The sequence below is a fragment of the Aspergillus ochraceoroseus genome (assembly GCF_002846915.1).
Source record: "Aspergillus ochraceoroseus IBT 24754 chromosome Unknown P175scaffold_5, whole genome shotgun sequence".
Classification (NCBI taxonomy): domain Eukaryota; kingdom Fungi; phylum Ascomycota; class Eurotiomycetes; order Eurotiales; family Aspergillaceae; genus Aspergillus; species Aspergillus ochraceoroseus.
In genome coordinates, this window is record NW_024468480.1 from 2,239,973 (window position 1) to 2,258,272 (window position 18,300).

The window sequence follows — 18,300 nt, forward strand, 5'->3', positions numbered from 1 at the left end:
AGTGTTGACTCGCTCTCAGTCTAGCACTTGGAACACTGCACCCCTTGATAGGCCTAACGAGTAAACGTCGTACCACCATCACCATTGCGTTACCAATGTTCGTCCAGTGTATGTAGTATGTCGGCGTGCATATCATAATGCTCCACTGTCCGGAAGCAATGCGGACTCTCTCCCAAGTCACCGTGGAAAGCCTGCTTACGAAGGACTCGGACATCTTGCGGATTCCCCCGCGTTGATCGACAGTCTTCTTCAGCCTCCCCCCCCAAGTAGTCTGTTTTAAAGCCAATCGCCGTTTTCTCTGATTGTCCACAACGACTAATCAGGCGCGGGGAAACTTTCCGGAGTCACCAGATAGGCTCCGAAGCATAGGATGCACCGATGGGGCAGGACGACGGACGTGGTCGTGAGGGGTCCCTTGATGCAGAGTCTGTTTCACAGATCATGTTACCTTGCTGAGAATGGGTCCTTTAGGGCTTTCTTTTCACGTTTGTCTCACGCTTTGTGAGGGATCCAGCAGGGTATATATAGAATTTTCTCGGTCGCAAAGTTGGCTCACAAACTCTGTAACTGTGTTCGAGGAGGTTCGCCGGAAGTTACATCAGATATACGCTGCGATTGTCGCTTCTGGTCAAAATTGTGATCCGTCCCTGGCAGAACTGTTTACCCTTCCTTTGCACACACTCACTCGTTTCGCACTCAGAGGTCAGTCAGTAGTCGGGCGACTCATGACAACATGGCCGGTGGTCCAAAGCAACCCTTGAATGTGTTTCGGCTTAATCGTGGAAATGATCCCAAGGAGATTTTTAACTGGAAATTATGGTTCGCCGTGGTCTCCTTCGGCCTCATGGGTGCGGCCCGTGGTGTAGATGAGGGTTTGATATCGGGTGCCTTTGACTCGAAGGACTTCCAAAGGTCAATCCACTTCGACTCCTACAGCACTGTCGAACAGGCGAATATTAAAGGCAATGTTTCTGCTATGGTGCAGCTTGGCTCTATCGGGGGAGCTCTCTTGTAGGTTCGCTGTGGACGGAAGATCCGCGAATGCTAACCGGTTGAAGTGCTTTCCTTGTCTGTGACCGAGTCGGACGTCTTTGGGCCACCCGTGAGCTTTGCGTGCTGTGGATTCTCGGTATCGCGGTTTTTATGGGATCAAACGGCAGTCTGGGCGCTGTATATGCTGGAAGATTTATTGCTGGACTGGGAGTCGGCCAGACAGTTGTTGTTGGGCCTGTCTATCTCGCGGAAATTGTCGGCTTGCCTTTCCTTCCTGCAAGTTAGTATCAATAGTGCTAATGCATCTCTCCGCCATAGGCACCAGCCTCCATCCGTGGTCTCTGTACGTGTGTCTTCACCGGATTCGTCTACCTGGGAATAGTGCTCGCTTACTTTGCCAACTACGGCTGCGAGGTAAACATGGGGGACAACACCCAGAAACGCTGGGTAGGTGGAAACAACGGAGCCGCATCAAGCCCGGAAACCACAGCTGATATGCGTCTAGGAAGTGCCAACGAGTCTGCATGTTATATTTGCGGGTCTTGTCTTTGTACTTTCCTTTATCCAATACGAGTCTCCCCGGTACCTCATCAAGCGGAACAACTTCCCCCAGGCCTTGCAGAATTTGGCGCGAATTCGAAACCTCCCCCCAGACCATGAATACGTTGTGCAGGAGATCACCTCCATTCGGGCCTCCCATGAGGCAGAAATGGAGGCTACGCTTGGGCTTGGCTGGTCAGGAGTGCTCAAGGAGGCAGTGTTGATTCCCAGCAATCTGTACCGATTGTATCTTGCTCTCATGGTTCAGATCCTCTCGCAATGGTCCGGCGCTGGGTCCATCACGCTATACGCCCCCAACCTATTCACCTTGATGGGAATTAGTGGGTCACAGGAGTCCTTGCTCGTGACAGCTATCTTTGGCCTCGTCAAGCTGGCTTCAGCTGTGATCTGTGCCCTTTTCTTGGTGGATGTCCTTGGGCGGAAACGGGCTCTTCTGTTGGGAATCACGCTGCAAGCTATCTCCATGCTTTATGTGGCTGCCTATCTGACGGACATCCCAGAGCTTGGCACAGTTGACGGGTTTGCCCTTCCAGACTCCAAGAAGGGCGCCAGTCGAGGTGCTATTGCCATGATTTACATCTCCGGAGCCGGATGGGCGCTGGGTTGGAACTCCATGCAATACCTCCTCACTGCGGAACTATTCCCCCTCCGCATTCGAGCACTAGCGACTTCAACTGCCATGACGTTGCATTTTGCCAATCAATACGGCAATTCGCGTGCCGTTCCCAATATGTTGCTGCCTAGTCCCGAGGGTGGGATCACACCCAAGGGGACGTTCTGGCTCTTCTTCGTGGTCACCATTCTAGGAGGGTTATGGGTCCTCGTTAGTGTCCCTGAGACCGCGGGCCGGAGTTTGGAAAGCATGGATGATCTCTTCCAACTGCCTTGGTATAAAATTGGATTGTACGGACAGCAGGACGCGGCTCAACGCGACCTGGCCAACTGGACCAAGACGGAAAGTATGAAGGAGGGCATTCCCGGGGAGAGTCAAGTAGAACGAGTGTAGGACGTTTCGTCAAAACGGCGCATTGCTCTAGGAAACTGAAGGTCTGAGGGCGGTCTTCTGATTTTTGATAATGTCAACTTTACTGTTCAGCTAAAAAGGTGCCTGGACAACCATTTCGTCCTGATACAGTATTGTTGTTTGTTGCTCAACCGATAATAAAGAACGCTGATACGAAAGAATTTATCATGATTATTCATTAAACCTGTAGCTTGAAATAATACCAGAAGAAAAAAGAAAGAAAGCTAAATGTTTTTGGGCCTTGTCTTCCCCATTCCTGGCTTTTGTATACTTTTGTTTACCCGACGCTCCTGTTACCATTTGGTCTGCTAGCCAACGGGATCACAACGATCCGGGCCCTTCGCGATGCTGTTTCCCTCGCAGTCTGGTCGTCCTTCATCTTCCACTCATGTTTCAGCGTATTCGGGTTTGCGCTGAGAGCTCGATGGAAGTCCCGACTCGTGCTAATATCCATGAACTCCATATCCTCCAGTTCCTCCCACGGTAGATCAACCCTAATCAAAACACCCCGCGGCTTGAAATACGAGGCATTCCATGCGTCGATTTTGCGCGAGAGCCGAGACTCTTGATCCTCGCCCTTGTTCGCCGCCATAATCATGTTCTGTTCCTCGCGGTTTCGGCGCGTTCGTCGTGCCACCCAGATCGCTGGCACTGCACCTAGCACGCCTACCATTAGGCCGCCCACGGCGAGCACTCCCAGCCCTCTCCCTACGGCGGTGGTCCATTGACGATTGGACAGTCTTGCCTCCTCGGTGATGTCACTTGCGAACTGTTGCCAGAGATCCTTGGAGACATTGTAGTTGGCGAGAATATCGGGATATACGAAGCCGGAGGTAATCAAATCGGATCGGGAGGGAACTTGCAGACCACGTCTGAGCGTATTCTCTGGAGCGAAGCCGGCTTTGCCTGGTTGAGGGGGGACAGATGTTGATGCAGTAGAAAGGGTATCTGAATCGACGAAGGACAGGGGACAAGAATGTGCAGAGTTTGAAGAAGCCATTATTAGGGCTATGCTTATTTTCCTTTTCTCTTTCCCTTTTTTTTTTTCCCTCCCCCGTGGATATATATATTTATAAAATTCGCTTCGAGACTGTTCGATTTGCTTTGGCTTGGTTGTTCCTGGTTTTGAAACCCAAATCAACAAGGCTTCCATGACATGTTTTATACTGCTGTTCTCTTGCGTACTGACGCTGCGCAATAATTGGAAACCCTATATCAGGGCTTCAAGTTACTGGTGACAACAAGCTAAGCAATTCGCGCACTGTGCGCCCCGCAAAGCTTGGATGAGTCCCCGAATGGCCATGCTAATGGCTCGTTCTATCCCGTTTCTGGGAAATTCTCGAACAATCCGAGGTTCAAAGCCGTCTTCATCTTCGTAGTTCTCCCACTAGTAGGGGTTACGGTTGCTGCCTGAGTCATACGTGAGTCACTGCTTAACAGCTAAGGCAGATAACAGAATAGCACTGCCTACGGAAATAAAGGGGGGGGAAAAAGGGTTGGAGTCGTTGAATCATGTTTCGCAGTGTGTGTTGATCAATTAAAATTTTCAGCCTACCAGGTTACTCTTATACTAATTTTCAAGACGGTCATCCATTGGGTCAAAATCCCAGCTGGACCCTGCCGATAATATGACAACATAGAGTACGCTACCATGAATATTCAGACTCGGGTCTCGTCAAAACTGGCCCGAGCGGATGTGCACCATATTGCATCCAAGTAAACGCTGGTCGAGATCCACCGAAATACCCGCGGGGGGCTGTGTTGTCTCCATGCTCTACCGCGCGAATGAGTCTTATGTTGCGTCCGGAACCCGGTCTGAGCTGCGCCCCAATATGCTGTCCGGTTTAGATGGAGCATGGCATCTTTGTAGGCAGTCTTGTCCGACCAGTAGCATATCATATCCATGACATGGAGGTCGTCACCCTCGACGAACTTGGAGACCTCAAGTGGGGGCCGTTGGGATATAGACCGGAGATAACGGGCGAGGGAATGATGCCGTAAAAGGATCATTCTGGACTCTTCATCTTCATTGTTGGTTGAAGGAAATGACATGGAGGTTTTAGATTGCGTTGCCTACTAACTAATAACCTGGCAGAAATATGCGGATGCCAGATCATTTAGGCTACCAATATGTTGTTCACCGGTTGATCCCGGCTATTCCTAGTCTGGCTAGCGCTACTCAGCACGGACCTGGTCAGATGATAAAGGATGACACTAGTCCTAATCTGGTAATGCCACCCCCTCCCTGCGGCCCCAGGCTCACAGGCACCAACCACTCACGACAACAGGAAATCCAAGAAGCTGGACACAGAACATCGTGATTACTACTGGAAAATTAGGTAAATCCTTGCATAAAGCTCTGTGGGACTCATCCAGACCGAGCAACAGGTCACTCGATGCATAACCTTACAGTGGATTGATTCTTTCAGGTGTCACATTCGGCCTCTCTTCACCGTCTCGTTCGAGTGGGGATCTTCCCCCTCGTCTGCTTCTATCAGGACCCCTATCCCTCCCTGTTCAACGCATCTCAAGAGCTCCCTCCACTGAGTCAGTCCTCACTCTATCCTGCTCGTCGCCTGCTCATCATGACTACCCGGTACCGTGTTGAATGTAAGTTTTGGCCCAGCGTCATGTTGCAATGGAAACTAACCTGATATCTTCTCAGATGCTCTCAAGGTATGCTTCTGATCGCCGGGCCTATTGATAGTATTAACTAAATTGGCATCTCCAGTCTCATCGTCGAGACCAATTGGTGAGGATCCCACCATGGTTGACAGAAATTTATTTGCTAACTGCTGTAGATTGAATGGATCAAAGTTGGTAACTCCTGTTGCACGGTACCTAAGTATCCTGACTCTGATGTGTATTATTAGGGCCTGCTGGCCGTACCATTCGTCTTACACTCCCAGCCTACCGCAGTTTATCAGGAGCACAGTGAGAAGCTTGCTGCAGTCGCTCTGGACACCCATCAACGGTATGCAGAAATTCTCCGAGATGTGGAGGGTCTTCTGAATGACCATAGTACGTTTTCTTCAACAATGCATCAATCCAGAAATCAAAAAAAAAAAAAAAAAAAAAAAAAAACTAATACCAAAGTACAGTCGCCCATGAGGAAAGAAACACCCCGGGCAAATCTAAATTAAAGCTACTCGTACCCACCGTAGGCACCTTCTTCACGCCTCTCTACCTCGAAGATGCCTTCAACTACCAGGATAAACAACGCTTCATCAGTCGCCGCCGTTTCGTAGCTCCCTCATTCAACGACATCCGCCTAATTCTCAACTCGGCTCAACTTCTCGGCCTCACCCGCACCCAGGGGATCGACCTTGTCACCTTCGATGGAGATGTCACTCTCTATGACGATGGCGCTTGTCTGACAGATGACAATCCCGTCATCGCCCGGATTATGCGTCTGCTCTCTCAAGACCGCAAGATCGGGATTGTCACTGCGGCAGGCTACACCGAGGCAGCCAAGTACTATGAGCGTCTGAAGGGATTGCTCGACACAATGCACAACTCGCCAGATCTCACGGATACCCAGCGCGCAGGACTCGTCGTCATGGGCGGCGAGAGCAACTTTCTCTTCCGCTTTGATTCGTCCTCGGAATCCAAACTAACTTACGTCCCGCGCTCCGAGTGGATGCTCCCTGAGATGGCCGCCTGGCATGACGATGATATCACCCAATTACTAGATATTGCTGAGTCCTCGTTGCGTGCTTGTGCGGCGAACCTTAATCTCCCTGTTTCGGTTCTGCGAAAGGATCGCGCTGTGGGCGTTTACCCACAGAGCAGGGGACAGCTTCACCGTGAGCAATTAGAGGAAACGGTTCTCGTAGTCCAAAACACAGTGGAACGATCAGCGGTTGGGTCCCGGCTCCCGTTCTGTGCTTTTAACGGTATGCGATCTCCCTACCACTGCGTGTAGCTTTCTTTTCTTTTCTTTTCTTTTTTTTTTTTTGCACCTCCTTAGATCTTGTATGCTAATGGTTTGGGTTTTCCCTTGCAGGCGGAAACGACGTCTTCGTCGATATTGGTGATAAATCTTGGGGTGTGCGCGCTTGTCAGCAATATTTTGGTGGAATCAAGCGAGCAAGAACTCTCCACGTTGGCGATCAGTTCTTATCTGCTGGAGCCAACGATTTCAAGGTGCGTCCGTCATGTTATGTCGGTGAAAATTGATTTCTGTGTGTGTGTGTTTTTTTTTATCTACATCCCCGTTGAAATTAACAAATTATAGGCTCGACTCGCATCGACGACGGCTTGGATTGCAAGCCCTGCTGAAACAGTGCAGCTGTTGGATGAATTGGAGAGCTTCGAGAAGGAGCTCTTGTAGATTTGTTGTCTTCTTTTGGTTAGTGGACTTATATCTTGGATACCTCGGGAATAATTCCAGGAATGATGGTGTTGGTATGGTTTAGCGTTGGAGTTTTACATGTGTCAGATATATTTCTAATGCCAAACATCTAACTGAGTCTGCTCTCTGTATGTTAAAGACAGGTGCATCGAGGGTCTCTCTCGTTCCATGATATATACTGTGAAGTATTCCTTCCAGGCCGACTTAGCTACTCGGAGAAGAAGTACAGTGGTAGTAGGGTAAGGCTTCGGAGATGGGGATGTATTTATTTCGAATTAATCTCGCGGGAATATAGGGCAAGCAAGCAATCCCTTCATTTCATCGCTACCTCAAACATCATCATAACAGGTCCACGTGGCCTTTGCACTCGAGCGGCCAGAGAGTATGTCTACTGTGTCCTGGAGCTGAAGCCAAAACTCGGTCTTCGGACGACGTCGAGCCCAGTCCGTCTCGTTGGCCTCTAGGCCGGATTCACCCCCCATGGCCGAGAACAGGACATGGGAGCCCTTGATTCCGATCACCGAGGCGGACATTTCATCCTGCGCGATCTCATCCTTGGATCTGCCGGCGTAGCTTTCCATGTGCATCAAACATTTAATCGCCATCCGCAGAGCACGAATGCGGTCCATGGGCGATGGCTTGCCTCCCTGCTGGAAATGGCCCGGAACAGCCGCGCGGGACTCAAAGCGACCCTTGGCTTCCTCCTTAATCATATCTGCGATGACCTGGGTGGTGTATGTACTGGAGGCAGTCTCGTTCCGCATAATAATCTTTCCAGCACGGTTGGCGCCTTTGTCGCGAGCAAAGTTTTCTCGCAGAAAGTCGATGTCGCGGGCCAGCATCTTAATATCAATTCCTTCTTCGGGTATGTATACTGCGACAGCTCCCACTGCGAGGCCAGCTGTGGTTGCAATGTAGCCAGACTTGCCACCCTGTGTCTCGATAACGAACACACGACGGCGGGAGGAGGATGCGGATTGGCGAATGCAGTCACAGAACTCAATAAGTGCGTTGAGGCAGGTATCGCTGCCAAGAGAGTACTCAGTTCCTGGGACGTTGTTTGAAATCGTGGCGGGCAATACAGTCATCGGAATCTTAAATGCATCATATTTGTCCCGAGCTTGACGGAGCTGGCTCACAGCTGTAAATGCCTCAAATCCACCAACGACGAACAAGGCGTCAAACTGGTGCTTTTCGAAACACTTGGCAGTCTTCTCGATATCTTCTGAGGGCAGGCCTCGGTTGGTGCCGATGTCGGAACCACCTTCGTTCACCCACGCGTCTGTCTCGATCCATCGAACCTCTCGCACTGACCCAAGGGGTTCATCAGCGTGGTGTCGAATAAGGCCAGGGAATCCATTATGGATGGCCAGTGGGGTATGTCCGCGCGTTAAGCAGTATGCCACAGCGGCGCGTGTAGCCTGGTTCATGCCACCAGCGGGCGCACCGACGTGGACAATTGCAATTCGCATTCGCTGGAAACATTGTAAGTATACACGCTAATTTTTGAGTCCCAGAGAATCAGAGCGGTCATACCTTTTCTGCCGGAAGAACCAATTTTGGGTGGACAGGTGTAGCAGTATTAAGATAGGCGTAATGATATTCTTTGAATTCGGAATCGCGCAAGGTCATCGCAGTGGCGAAGTCCTTGTTTTGGATATGCTTAGTGACCGCTTGCGTAGCTTTCACAGCCTCCATTAGCGGAGTGCGCATAATCTTGTTCTCACGAATTGTGATGACTGGAGAAGGGGAATCTGGCTTCATGTCCAACACAGCCCGCACGGCCTCTACACCCTGCAAAGTCGACAACCACCGATCGTAGGCGCATGCGGGGCCTCCTCTCTGCGTGTGCCCCAATACAGTAACACGGGTATCCAGACCCAGGCGTTGAGTGAGAATATCCTTGACCTTGGAACTTGAGATCTTGTTGAGTTCCCTATCCTGTGCCCCCTCTGCGACGATAACGATCGTTCTGCGTTTGCCTCGTTCGTGGCGGTTCTATAATTCAGGACGGTGAGCCAATGAGCGGTTAATTTGAGACTTTTAGCGAATTCCATCGTACCTTTGTAATGATTGAGCACATGTCATCCTCCCAACCGTCCCGAGGTGGCATTTCGGGAATGAACAGCCAATCCGCACCAGTGCTGATAGCAGCCATCAAGGCCAGCCAACCACAGTGTCGTCCCATGACCTCGATAACGAAACCTCTCTGGTGGGAAAACGCAGTATCAAAGACGTCGTCAACCGCATCACAAATGCGCGTAAGGGACGAATAGCAACCAATTGTAGCGTCTGTGCCAGACATGTCGTTATCAATCGATCCAACCAATCCGACAATGTTCAATACTTTGTAGGGTTCGATCTGCTCCTCGGTCAATTCCGCGGTCTTAACCAATTCTTCCAGCAGGCCAGGCCATTCGGAGCGGAAGATATCAGCACCAGTCAAGCTACCATCACCACCGCAGACAACCAGTGCATCAATCCCACGGAGTACCATGTTCTTAGCCGCACGAAGACGCCCGGATCTCTCCCGGAAAGTCATGCAGCGAGCGGATCCAATCAAGGTACCACCGCGAGAAAGCCATCCACGGACATCCTCCCAGTGCAATTGTCGGATCATATCCCCCCCATTGACCAAACCTTCATACCCCTCGTAGATGGCGAAAGCTTCGCAATCAGAGTGGAGAGCCATGCGAACCACCGCTCGAACAGCGCCATTCATTCCAGGGGCATCTCCTCCGGAGGTCAAGACACCAATTCGGCGTCGCTTGACAGGCTCCGTGGACGCTTGGGTTGATGTAGCCATCACGACGGTGACGGAATCGGTAAACAGGTCTCCAGGACGAAAACAGACAGCCCAATCGAATGAGCTTGGCACAACGACCTGGGGTACTACAGAGGTTAAAATAAGAGAGACAGGAAGGGTGAAAGAGGAGATGAAATCATGAAGATAGCTTGTGCGCGGTGGGGTGAAAGGTTTCGGTGAGAAAAAGCGGGTGCGGGCAGAATGTACGTCACAGACTCAGCTTTCTGTTCTTGTTACCATGGGTGAGGGGGGAAGATAAAAGAGTACAGGGGACACTGCAATAGTCGGGTACATGCATATATATATATATATTATATCATATAGATATATATGTATATAATTGCCCCATGTTCTGTTCTTATTCAGACTCTTCTTGATATATATGATATACCTTATATATATAAATACCAGTAAGATTGAAGGAATTCTGTTGGCATCACCAGGTTTTCTTGTGGTTGATCTGCTGATGTCACCAAATGGCACCACTGTATTTCCTATCCGGGTCTAGCGCGGGGCAAGTCACGTGCAAGTTCGTCCTCGGTCGGAGTCCGTATTAGGGATCTAGGGTAGGGTTCTTCGGCACATGTGACAGCATGATTGGCTGACTGGCTTCTGATACACTTGCTTGCATCTTCCCAGATATATCCTGCATGAATGGTGTGATATAGATGAACTACTAATCTGTACAGCTTCCTTGGGAGCCCAAAAACAGGATTCTGAACCGTTGGTGGCGGTGTTATATGCTGATTACTCCGTAGTGGCACCTAGTTATGCCTCCTTAATCTATTTCGATCTATATCCTGGTGGCTCTCCTTGTTTTGAGGGCAACCAACCCATACGCTATTTGATGTTGAAAATGTAATTAATGTTATATACCGGATATTATAACTCTTTTATCTTCTGTTGCATGCATATCATCTGTAGGTTTAATGGTCAATAACTGTCGCTCCCCTCTACTTCCCTTGGGGCGCCGGCTTGGTCACGTGCAATATGACCCAATCCCCGGAGCTCTTGGAGGTGATTGTTGTTGCTTCCTTCATGTCTGCTACTCCCCCCTGTAGAGTGGCTTCCTAACTACCATCATGCCCGACCCCTTTAGCCTTCCTTTGCGCCCTGTTATCGAAAAACACGATCGCCCGGACTCTTTACCGCGTGAAATCGCCCAGATCAACGCCCAATGGGGTTCGTTCCGCGACGTCAGCGAGGCTAGTTTAAGGGCTCAGATTGAGGAAGATGAAGACAAGGACCCGTGGGCGGGAGATCGTGACAGCGAAAATGCCGCCGCAGAGGTAGACACCTCTGAGCGGAGGGATCAATTGTATAAGCGTCGGGCAGAGATCACCCAATTCGCCCTGTAAGCGTCGCAAAATCCATTGCATTGCGGTGTGGTGCTCATGATTTGGATGTAGTCAGGCTCATATGGAAGCGTTATTTGCTCTAGATTTTGTCTCCCTGTTGCTTTCCAAATATACTCCCCGCCAGGCTGAAACGTCCATGTCTGCCTTCCTGAAGTCGGCCGCGCCCCTTGGTACTCTCAACTCCGAACTTGTGAACCCCCCGCCCAGACCGGAAGCTTTGATTACGGATGTCAAGTCGGTATCGCGAGGATGGAGGCTACAGAACTTTGACGCCGCTGCCAACAAACTCCTCAAATGTGCTGCCAGACTGGAAACCGAGGTCCAGGCAGAGACAAGATATTGGAATGGGGTTTTAGCGGTGAAGGAGAAGGGCTGGAAGGTTTGTCGACTACCACGAGAGGGACAAGCCCTTGGAGTGCAATACGGGTTTTTAGAAGGTGAGCGACCGCTTTGTAATTTATGAGGTGCAGATTGGACCTGACCTTCATCCAGCTACGCCGATTTTCCGCGATCGAGGCCTCGCAGCGCTACGAAGGACAGACGATGGAAACTTGGTATTGGATAAAGGGCTAATGCCTCAAAAGGCTCAAGCGGTCCGAGTAAGGGTCAAGAGTCGCGGTCGCGTAACTGGATGTTCTAAAGCCTACCGACCGACAAAACAGGCGGAATCGATCGAACGACGGATTTTACAAGCCCGTGACACACTATTTGAGGAGGAGCTCTTCCATGAACTGGTTCGAGAGGCTAGGATACTAGGGAGTCAAGGTGTCACGACGCGTCAGAATCTGGTACAGCTTCCCGTATCTGAGGAGCAGGAGATACTGTTGGATTTGGTGGATGGTGAAGACATGACCTCAAATGAGGACGCGTCTGACTCTAGCGAGCATGACGTCCTTGCGGATGTCCTTGCACACTCTATTCGTATTCTCCTTTCATATTCCCATCGCCAGAATCATCGAAGGAGAACCCAACCGCCACCTCCAATCTCGAAAAACCGTCGACCAGCCCCCGAATACCACATCCTCCGACCAATCATAGCATATCTCCAACATGACTCTCACGTCCGCTGGCTGGAATCTTTCATGAAAGATATCCATGGGGTTCTAAACTCTGCAGGACTCAAGTGTGAATTTCACGCGACCCCTTTCGCGTCAATCGGCACATTACAGCCAAACAAGTCTGTCCCCACGGTGGAAGCTCTGGTCAGAGTCTTTTTAACACCGTTTGAATCTACGTTTTCTGGAAATTTGGTAACTCCTCAAAGTTTCTTCAAGGTTCGAGTGCGGACGAATCCTGCCGTACCTCCATTTGGCACCCATTATGACATTTCCATCAATCTGCCGCAAAACCCAGATGTTCAGCCCCCCACCCGAATTGGCTTGCAAGATGAGGTCGCGGCGGTGATCACACATTTTATCATGCTGGATATCACTTCTGCTATCGCATTACAAAGCCCGCAAATTGGTCAAGACATCTTGAACAGTCACCAGGAAACTGCGAGCAAGGTGTCTTGGGAGGTGGCATACCCACACCATGGTGAGCTATTGGCCGTCACTAGTACAGGACAGAGCAAAAAAATGAAAGTTAGCCTCTCACGACAGGAGTTGGCTCTTCAGATCTACTCCTCAGGCCGAGCGGATGATATCAACCAGCCAATTGCGGCCAAATCTCCCACATTACAGTCCCAGACGTGGAAGCCTAACCTTGGAGGGTCACATCCTAGTGTAATGGATTTTGTGGCAAGAGTATCCCAAACTTGAGGACCGACTCACAGATGAATTGTGATATGGTCCCAGGGGCATATGCTTGAAAGCGGCTGGGAAATATCCCAACCTCGGGTCTTGATATGTTTTACTGTGCAAGCCAGATTTAATACCTGTAGCTCATGTGGCACCTAATTATCTCTCTCCCTCTATCTTTCAGTGCATGGATGTTTCCAATCAATGAATTATGAAGTTGGTGATTCTACCATACAGAACCTCACACATAACCTCTTTTCCACCCTGTTTAGGATGTAAATCAAGGGATTTCCTCACCTTCCAGATAACCTACTCATCTATTAATAGCTACAAATCCTTTTTACCTTACTTTTCCATTGATATATTAGCCTGGTAAACCTCCTTAGATGTTTTGAAATACTTCTCTACTATATGCATAGTGCTACTTTGGTTCTTTATTATTTCATGGTGAGCTACTATTTATATATATGGATAATACTTCTCGTCTAATTAATTAATATTCATCTTATGGTCCGGACCATAGCGAAGCAGGAAGCACTCTAATTCTCCCAAGAACATTATGATCAGTGGGACACTATTAAGTGGATTATAGGAAGTTGTGGTAAGAAGCCCTATCTGCCCGTAGTCAAGATACCCGATTTGTTTATGAACTACACTACTTTAGTTGGTAGAAGAATTGACAGTGAAATAGCCAACCGAATTCTCCACAGTCAAAAGATTCTTCAATCGGTCCTCATTAATCCCATAGGCCTCGGGTAGTTGCACTACTTCATTCTTGCCCATCATGAACCTGGCCAACGTCTCCCCACACAACAAACAATTTGGCATCCCGTACCCGTTAAACGCGGCTGCGATGTACTCCCCTTCTCCTTCCCGCTCGGTTACTGATGCTGGCAGACGCCCTACAACCGGTAAGCCATCTGCGGAAAACCCCATGACACCACTCCATGCGCTGACCACCGCCCATGGCTCGCGGCTTCTGTCTTCCCCCAGAAACCGTGCAAGTTTCTCCCGCAGCTGGGCGATAGAACCCTCGTCAACTTCGGTATCGTCTGATGATAGGCCGTTCTCGATTTTCGTGTGCTCCCCGCCGAAATAGAAGTAGCCTGTTCGTGCACTTTGTAGGAGGTAGTACAGTCCTCCCGAGTAAATGTTGGACGTTTCATCGTAAACTGCAGGGTAGTGAAAGCCCCAGGAGATCTCCTTTCCGCAGTTCCGTGTGTTAGGGCCGGGGTCCTGCACGGTCATGGTTCCCTTGAAGGGGAATATGGGTCCACGGAGACGAGGAAGGAGATGGCCGGTATAGCCGTTTGTGCAGTAGGCGATTTTCCCAGCGCGAAGTGATCCTCGGGATGTTTGGACGGTGTATCCTGAGCTGGAGTCGACATCAACACCGGTCACCGGCGTGTTTGTTTCAATGCTCAGTCTCGAGGGGTACTTCTCGAGCAGGCTGGCGAAGGTCTGTGTGATGAGGCGATAGGGCCAGACTGTGCCCGCGCGGAGGAGCGCGCCCCCTGCGCCGTCCATTTTATACTCTTCCTGTATCGAACAATATTAGAACAGGTGCCGCAGTTCTGGTGAAAACGTATTATTCGTACCTTTAACTGCTCAGTACTGATGATCGTGTATAATCCCTCGAGCGATGGGTGATCACGTTCCAGCGCTGCAATGCTTTCTTCAAAGTCGGCGAAGGTATCTGGCGTTTGAAAGACCCGCAGTTTCTGGACATCCTGTAGCTCACTTGCGTCTGGTGCATATTTATTCACGAGGTCTCGCATCCGCTCAAGATTCCGCAAAGTGAACCTGACGATTTGCCCTGCTCTCTCCGCTCCATGGACCCGCGCCAAATGCAAGTACTCCTCTCCCGCATTGGCGGCGAGTTGGCCACCGTTACGACCGGTGGCGCCGGAGCAAAGCGTGCGGGCCTCGAGAACGGTCACGGTTGCAGACAGGTCGGACTCAAGAAGGGTCAGTGCCACCGAGAGACCTGTTATTCCAGACCCTATCACCGCGTAATCCGTGTGATTGGGTAGCGATGCCGATTGAGTGCTTGCTAATGGGTGCGGGACATGTTGCCAGTAGGATGGGGTCGGGTTGGACCGGGGGAGTCCAGGGTCGGCGGTGATGAGGCCGGTGACTTCGCCGTATATTAGTATGGACGGACATGCTCTAGGAATGGGAATATACTTGCGGTCTGCCATGTTGCTGTACGTTTACTGCTTTTTCTAGGCGCGGGTAAGTATCAGGCTACAGTAGTGTGATGACGATGCGGACTGCGGGGTGGAAAAAAGAAACACGGCTGTTCTCTATCGCGTTGCGATTCAGATTCTATCCAGCTACTCTAGTACATATGTACGTAGTGAATTAACCGTCTGCCCAGCGATAGCATGGACCTTCCCGACCCGAGAGACCTACTGTTTAGTGCGGTGGAGGAGCCGCTAATTTGGAGACGAAGGGCTTGCAAACATGATAATAGATCCCGGTACTCTGCTTAGCTGGAGCTAGTTTCACTACGGTAACAATTTGAATAGTCCGGGGAGTCTTGCCTTTGGGTATGGTATGGTGACTGCATCTGAGGGTGAACAACAAGGCTGAGACTAGGTATTTACTAGAGTTTCTTGTCAGGAATCTGGGCATATACATATACAGAGTACCTAATAGTCAAACCAACTAGTCTTGTATATCGATCAACCTGTACGTATACTATTTTCTAGAAAATCCATCAGCTGAAGTCACACATATTTTGACAGAGTTTTGTGAGGCGGCTTATACTTGACTATAGTAAGGAAGACGTGCACAGAAAGATATTGGCGCACTGATTTCTGTTTTATATATTAGATGCATACATGAGAATTGGAGGGAAGATGGGAAGTTCCAAGTAAGTTTCTTACTGTAGTATCAGTAACGGCCGCAGCCCCCGCGAGAGGTTCGTTCGTTCTTAAAAAAAGGACGGACAGCGAGGCCACTGCTATATTTTCAAATTCCATTGCATAGCCCACAAAACCATGCATGTACGGACATGGCGCCGTGCTTGCCTCTGGGATCTCCTCCTGACTGGCCAATGCCATCTGGTCTTTCCGCAGACGGCTCGTCGGCCGCTATCCTTCTCGCTTTCCAGATCGACAAGGAGGCTGTGCAGTGATCGCTCCAAATGAGGACGAAGCATTTACCTGACACCGGTCCTTCGTCGTATCCATGTGAGAGATTAACATGGCTCGAAACGGCAATATGGCATGGTCGAAAGACGACAAGCGTGCTTCGTGCCAGCACAAGTCTCCTCAAATCACAGTTGAAGTTTCGATAAGTAGGCATTCAATTCTGACTGAGATCTTCAGGAAACGAGCTCCGCAGAGGTTGATGTCCGTGTTGGAGACATCCTTCACCTGGTACCTAGAGACCTCCTCCCTGTCGATGGTATCAACATCCACGGCCATAATGTGAAATTGTCTCGTTACATCGGTTTAGCACTGAAGACCCCAGTAGATCAGTCATGGCGAAAACGTTTAGCCCTAGATAGCAACTATATCATCTTCCACGGAGTGAACAAGTATGGCTTTCTCATCACGTCATAATTTAAAGGTCTTATATTGTAGTATCTAGCCCCTTATAACATCATTCAGAGAGTAAATCCGCGCAGACTCTATACTTCCCATCTAGATTACCCCAAGTCTCTTTGCAATATTGTAAAACAACACGACAAGCGTCAGGACTACTCCTAATATAGAGAACCACCAGGCCAGCCCATCAGCGCCCTGTCCAGGTACGTGGGTATTCATGCCAAACAAACCAGTGATAAACTGGAGAGGAACGACGATACACGGGACAAGAGTGAGCCGGCTGAGCGTAAGCATGATCTGATTTCTCATCCGAGATGAGTCAAATGAGAGTTGGCTGAGAAACTTCGACTGACTGCGGGAAAGCATCTGTTCAGATGCATCCAGTTTGCCCATCATGGTCAAAACATGGTCCTGGATATCACTGAGATAGAGACTCATTTGCGACGACGAGGCACCAGGGGCATCGCAGTGGCGAGCGAAGCAGCGAATGACATCGGTCTTGTCGTTAAGAAGATGTCGGACATGCATAACCTCTTTCCTCCACTGGTAAATTCGCTGCAATGCCAATCCAATATCGTCCGGTCGAGTTATGGAGATACTATCCTCTATCATCTCCACGCCACCGTCTATAGAGGTAATAAATGGACCAAATCCATCGACAATGTCGTCACTAGAACGAGTCAAAAAAAAAAAAAGGTATCGCCAGGTAAGAGGCAGATGTACATACATAAGCGCATAGCATATCCAGTCACTAGTCAGGGGGAAGTGACTCTGATGCTCCTTCATACGGCTACGGACATGCGCCGCGTGTGGGTTACTCGACCACGAGAAGCTCAGAACACCATCCCGGAAGACGACAGCATAGACGTTGAGGGGAGAGGTACGGACCCCTTCATTTGTATCAACAGGGCTAGGCGGCCGCAGGGACAAAAAATAATATGGCCCGAATAATTCTATCTTCTCCCGAGTTTCGCCGGTTTTAATATCCTCTGTTGTCAGAGGGTGTAGACTAAATCTCCGAGAAAGAATCTCGATATCTTCTTCCGATGGAGCAGTAATGTCCAGCCACCACAGTTCATTGTGTCTCCCATGGTCAAGAAGAGTACGAATCGGCTCGTATATTGCTTCTAAGGATTCGAGACTCGAGGCATGTAGGCAAGAATCGAGGTGCGAAGAGAAGAAGCTTAGCTGAGTAGGTTCAGAGTGTCCATATTCCTTTCCGTTCGTCCCCTTATCCTCACCTTTTCCCCTAAAGGTCCGGGTGAAAGGAACCATAAACGGTAGCTTGAAGGTACTCATCCCTTGTTTGGGTGCGAGAGTCGAACGGTGAGTACGTCTGTCGCTCGTGGGGAAGCCGCGAGAAGATCAGAACCAAATGTTCCAATGGTTCCAACATCAGTTTGGAAGCGGATAGAGAACCGCATAGTATCCTGGATAGAGGTTAAGGAAAGCGTAACTCGTGAAGCCTGATCGGGAGGAGAGAAGAAGTTGAAATACAAGGGGTTGATCACCTCGGATTAAAAAGGGTTAGCATCAGGCGACGGTCCGTCTTCCGCTCTCATCCCTCATAGGTATAAAAGCCTCAAGGAAATGCCTCATGCGGATCATCATGCATGGGGGAGGGGACAAGCGATATAAGTGGTTCAATACGGAGTACTAGGGAGCTTGGGCGTGATGTCATGTTGGATATTAGATAATCCCTAGGGGCTCAATTAACTAGAATATAATAATTAATTATATAGAGGTTAAAGTCTATATTCTTGTCCGATCTTAACCCCAGGGCTTAAATATAGGGAGTTGGCCACGTCGCTTATTAATTTATGATATAAGACTTATCTCTTCATTGACCAGCCATATAGTTTGTTGGTTATCGCACCGGATTTCAATCGTTTCGTTATCCAACTCCAC

General features: G+C 49.7%; 8 protein-coding genes across 8 annotated transcripts; 4 read left to right on the top strand and 4 right to left on the bottom strand.

Moving 5' to 3' along the window:
- Positions 1-733: 733 nt before the first annotated feature.
- P175DRAFT_0510308 (putative MFS quinate transporter) lies at positions 734-2,560 on the top strand (the record flags this gene model as incomplete). The annotated part of the gene is made up of 4 exons (XM_040898501.1): positions 734-1,011; positions 1,059-1,248; positions 1,312-1,440; positions 1,499-2,560. 4 exons carry the CDS (start codon positions 734-736, stop codon positions 2,558-2,560), a joined length of 1,659 nt encoding a protein of 552 aa, XP_040751790.1.
- Positions 2,561-2,783: 223 nt separating this feature from the next.
- Positions 2,784-3,624, bottom strand: P175DRAFT_0502531 (uncharacterized protein). Its single transcript, XM_040897406.1, has one exon. It carries the CDS (start codon positions 3,576-3,578, stop codon positions 2,856-2,858), a length of 723 nt encoding a protein of 240 aa, XP_040751791.1. The 5' UTR covers positions 3,579-3,624; the 3' UTR covers positions 2,784-2,855.
- A 1,282-nt stretch (positions 3,625-4,906) lies between these two features.
- isn1 (IMP 5'-nucleotidase ISN1) lies at positions 4,907-6,977 on the top strand. Its single transcript, XM_040897407.1, has 8 exons — positions 4,907-5,188; positions 5,244-5,254; positions 5,310-5,330; positions 5,380-5,394; positions 5,452-5,599; positions 5,680-6,474; positions 6,585-6,724; positions 6,816-6,977. Exons 1-8 carry the CDS (start codon positions 5,164-5,166, stop codon positions 6,909-6,911), a joined length of 1,251 nt encoding a protein of 416 aa, XP_040751792.1. The 5' UTR covers positions 4,907-5,163; the 3' UTR covers positions 6,912-6,977.
- On the bottom strand, positions 6,934-10,121 carry P175DRAFT_0502535 (ATP-dependent 6-phosphofructokinase). The gene is made up of 3 exons (XM_040897408.1): positions 8,995-10,121; positions 8,469-8,930; positions 6,934-8,407 (listed from the first exon to the last, which is right to left on the bottom strand). The coding sequence occupies exons 1-3, from the start codon at positions 9,736-9,738 to the stop codon at positions 7,262-7,264; spliced, it is 2,352 nt and encodes a 783-aa protein (XP_040751793.1). The 5' UTR covers positions 9,739-10,121; the 3' UTR covers positions 6,934-7,261.
- A 611-nt stretch (positions 10,122-10,732) lies between these two features.
- On the top strand, positions 10,733-13,162 carry P175DRAFT_0502536 (uncharacterized protein). Its single transcript, XM_040897409.1, has 3 exons — positions 10,733-11,097; positions 11,181-11,533; positions 11,589-13,162. The coding sequence occupies exons 2-3, from the start codon at positions 11,233-11,235 to the stop codon at positions 12,854-12,856; spliced, it is 1,569 nt and encodes a 522-aa protein (XP_040751794.1). The 5' UTR covers positions 10,733-11,097; positions 11,181-11,232; the 3' UTR covers positions 12,857-13,162.
- Positions 13,163-13,328: 166 nt separating this feature from the next.
- On the bottom strand, positions 13,329-15,292 carry P175DRAFT_0284156 (NAD(P)/FAD-dependent oxidoreductase). The gene is made up of 3 exons (XM_040892761.1): positions 15,027-15,292; positions 14,434-14,972; positions 13,329-14,374 (listed from the first exon to the last, which is right to left on the bottom strand). The coding sequence occupies exons 1-3, from the start codon at positions 15,034-15,036 to the stop codon at positions 13,496-13,498; spliced, it is 1,428 nt and encodes a 475-aa protein (XP_040751795.1). The 5' UTR covers positions 15,037-15,292; the 3' UTR covers positions 13,329-13,495.
- A 562-nt stretch (positions 15,293-15,854) lies between these two features.
- On the top strand, positions 15,855-16,407 carry P175DRAFT_0533410 (uncharacterized protein; the record flags this gene model as incomplete). Its single annotated transcript, XM_040900053.1, has 2 exons — positions 15,855-15,968; positions 16,171-16,407. 2 exons carry the CDS (start codon positions 15,855-15,857, stop codon positions 16,405-16,407), a joined length of 351 nt encoding a protein of 116 aa, XP_040751796.1.
- A 9-nt stretch (positions 16,408-16,416) lies between these two features.
- On the bottom strand, positions 16,417-17,956 carry P175DRAFT_0481764 (magnesium transporter CorA family protein). Its single transcript, XM_040895476.1, has 2 exons — positions 17,120-17,956; positions 16,417-17,062 (listed from the first exon to the last, which is right to left on the bottom strand). The coding sequence occupies exons 1-2, from the start codon at positions 17,689-17,691 to the stop codon at positions 16,489-16,491; spliced, it is 1,146 nt and encodes a 381-aa protein (XP_040751797.1). The 5' UTR covers positions 17,692-17,956; the 3' UTR covers positions 16,417-16,488.
- Between the last annotated feature and the right edge of the window lie 344 nt (positions 17,957-18,300).

Excerpts from the sequence above, each read along its gene's own strand:
- P175DRAFT_0502531 (XM_040897406.1), bottom strand. The coding sequence starts at position 3,578 with ATGGCTTCTTCAAACTCTGCACATTCTTGTCCCCTGTCCTTCGTCGAT.
- isn1 (XM_040897407.1), top strand. The coding sequence starts at position 5,164 with ATGACTACCCGGTACCGTGTTGAAT. Across the intron at positions 5,600-5,679 it reads GGGTCTTCTGAATGACCATA|TCGCCCATGAGGAAAGAAAC; the intron begins GTACGTTTTCTT and ends ACCAAAGTACAG. Across the intron at positions 6,475-6,584 it reads CCCGTTCTGTGCTTTTAACG|GCGGAAACGACGTCTTCGTC; the intron begins GTATGCGATCTC and ends TTTCCCTTGCAG.
- P175DRAFT_0502535 (XM_040897408.1), bottom strand. The coding sequence starts at position 9,738 with ATGGCTACATCAACCCAAGCGTCCACGGAGCCTGTCAAGCGACGCCGA. Across the intron at positions 8,931-8,994 it reads TGTGCTCAATCATTACAAAG|AACCGCCACGAACGAGGCAA; the intron begins GTACGATGGAAT and ends CCTGAATTATAG. Across the intron at positions 8,408-8,468 it reads TGGTTCTTCCGGCAGAAAAG|CGAATGCGAATTGCAATTGT; the intron begins GTATGACCGCTC and ends CAATGTTTCCAG.
- P175DRAFT_0502536 (XM_040897409.1), top strand. The coding sequence starts at position 11,233 with ATGTCTGCCTTCCTGAAGTCGGCCGCGCCCCTTGGTACTCTCAACTCC. Across the intron at positions 11,534-11,588 it reads GCAATACGGGTTTTTAGAAG|CTACGCCGATTTTCCGCGAT; the intron begins GTGAGCGACCGC and ends ACCTTCATCCAG.
- P175DRAFT_0284156 (XM_040892761.1), bottom strand. Across the intron at positions 14,375-14,433 it reads TCAGTACTGAGCAGTTAAAG|GAAGAGTATAAAATGGACGG; the intron begins GTACGAATAATA and ends TGTTCGATACAG.
- P175DRAFT_0481764 (XM_040895476.1), bottom strand. The coding sequence starts at position 17,691 with ATGAGTACCTTCAAGCTACCGTTTATGGTTCCTTTCACCCGGACCTTT. Across the intron at positions 17,063-17,119 it reads TGGATATGCTATGCGCTTAT|TGACGACATTGTCGATGGAT; the intron begins GTATGTACATCT and ends GACTCGTTCTAG.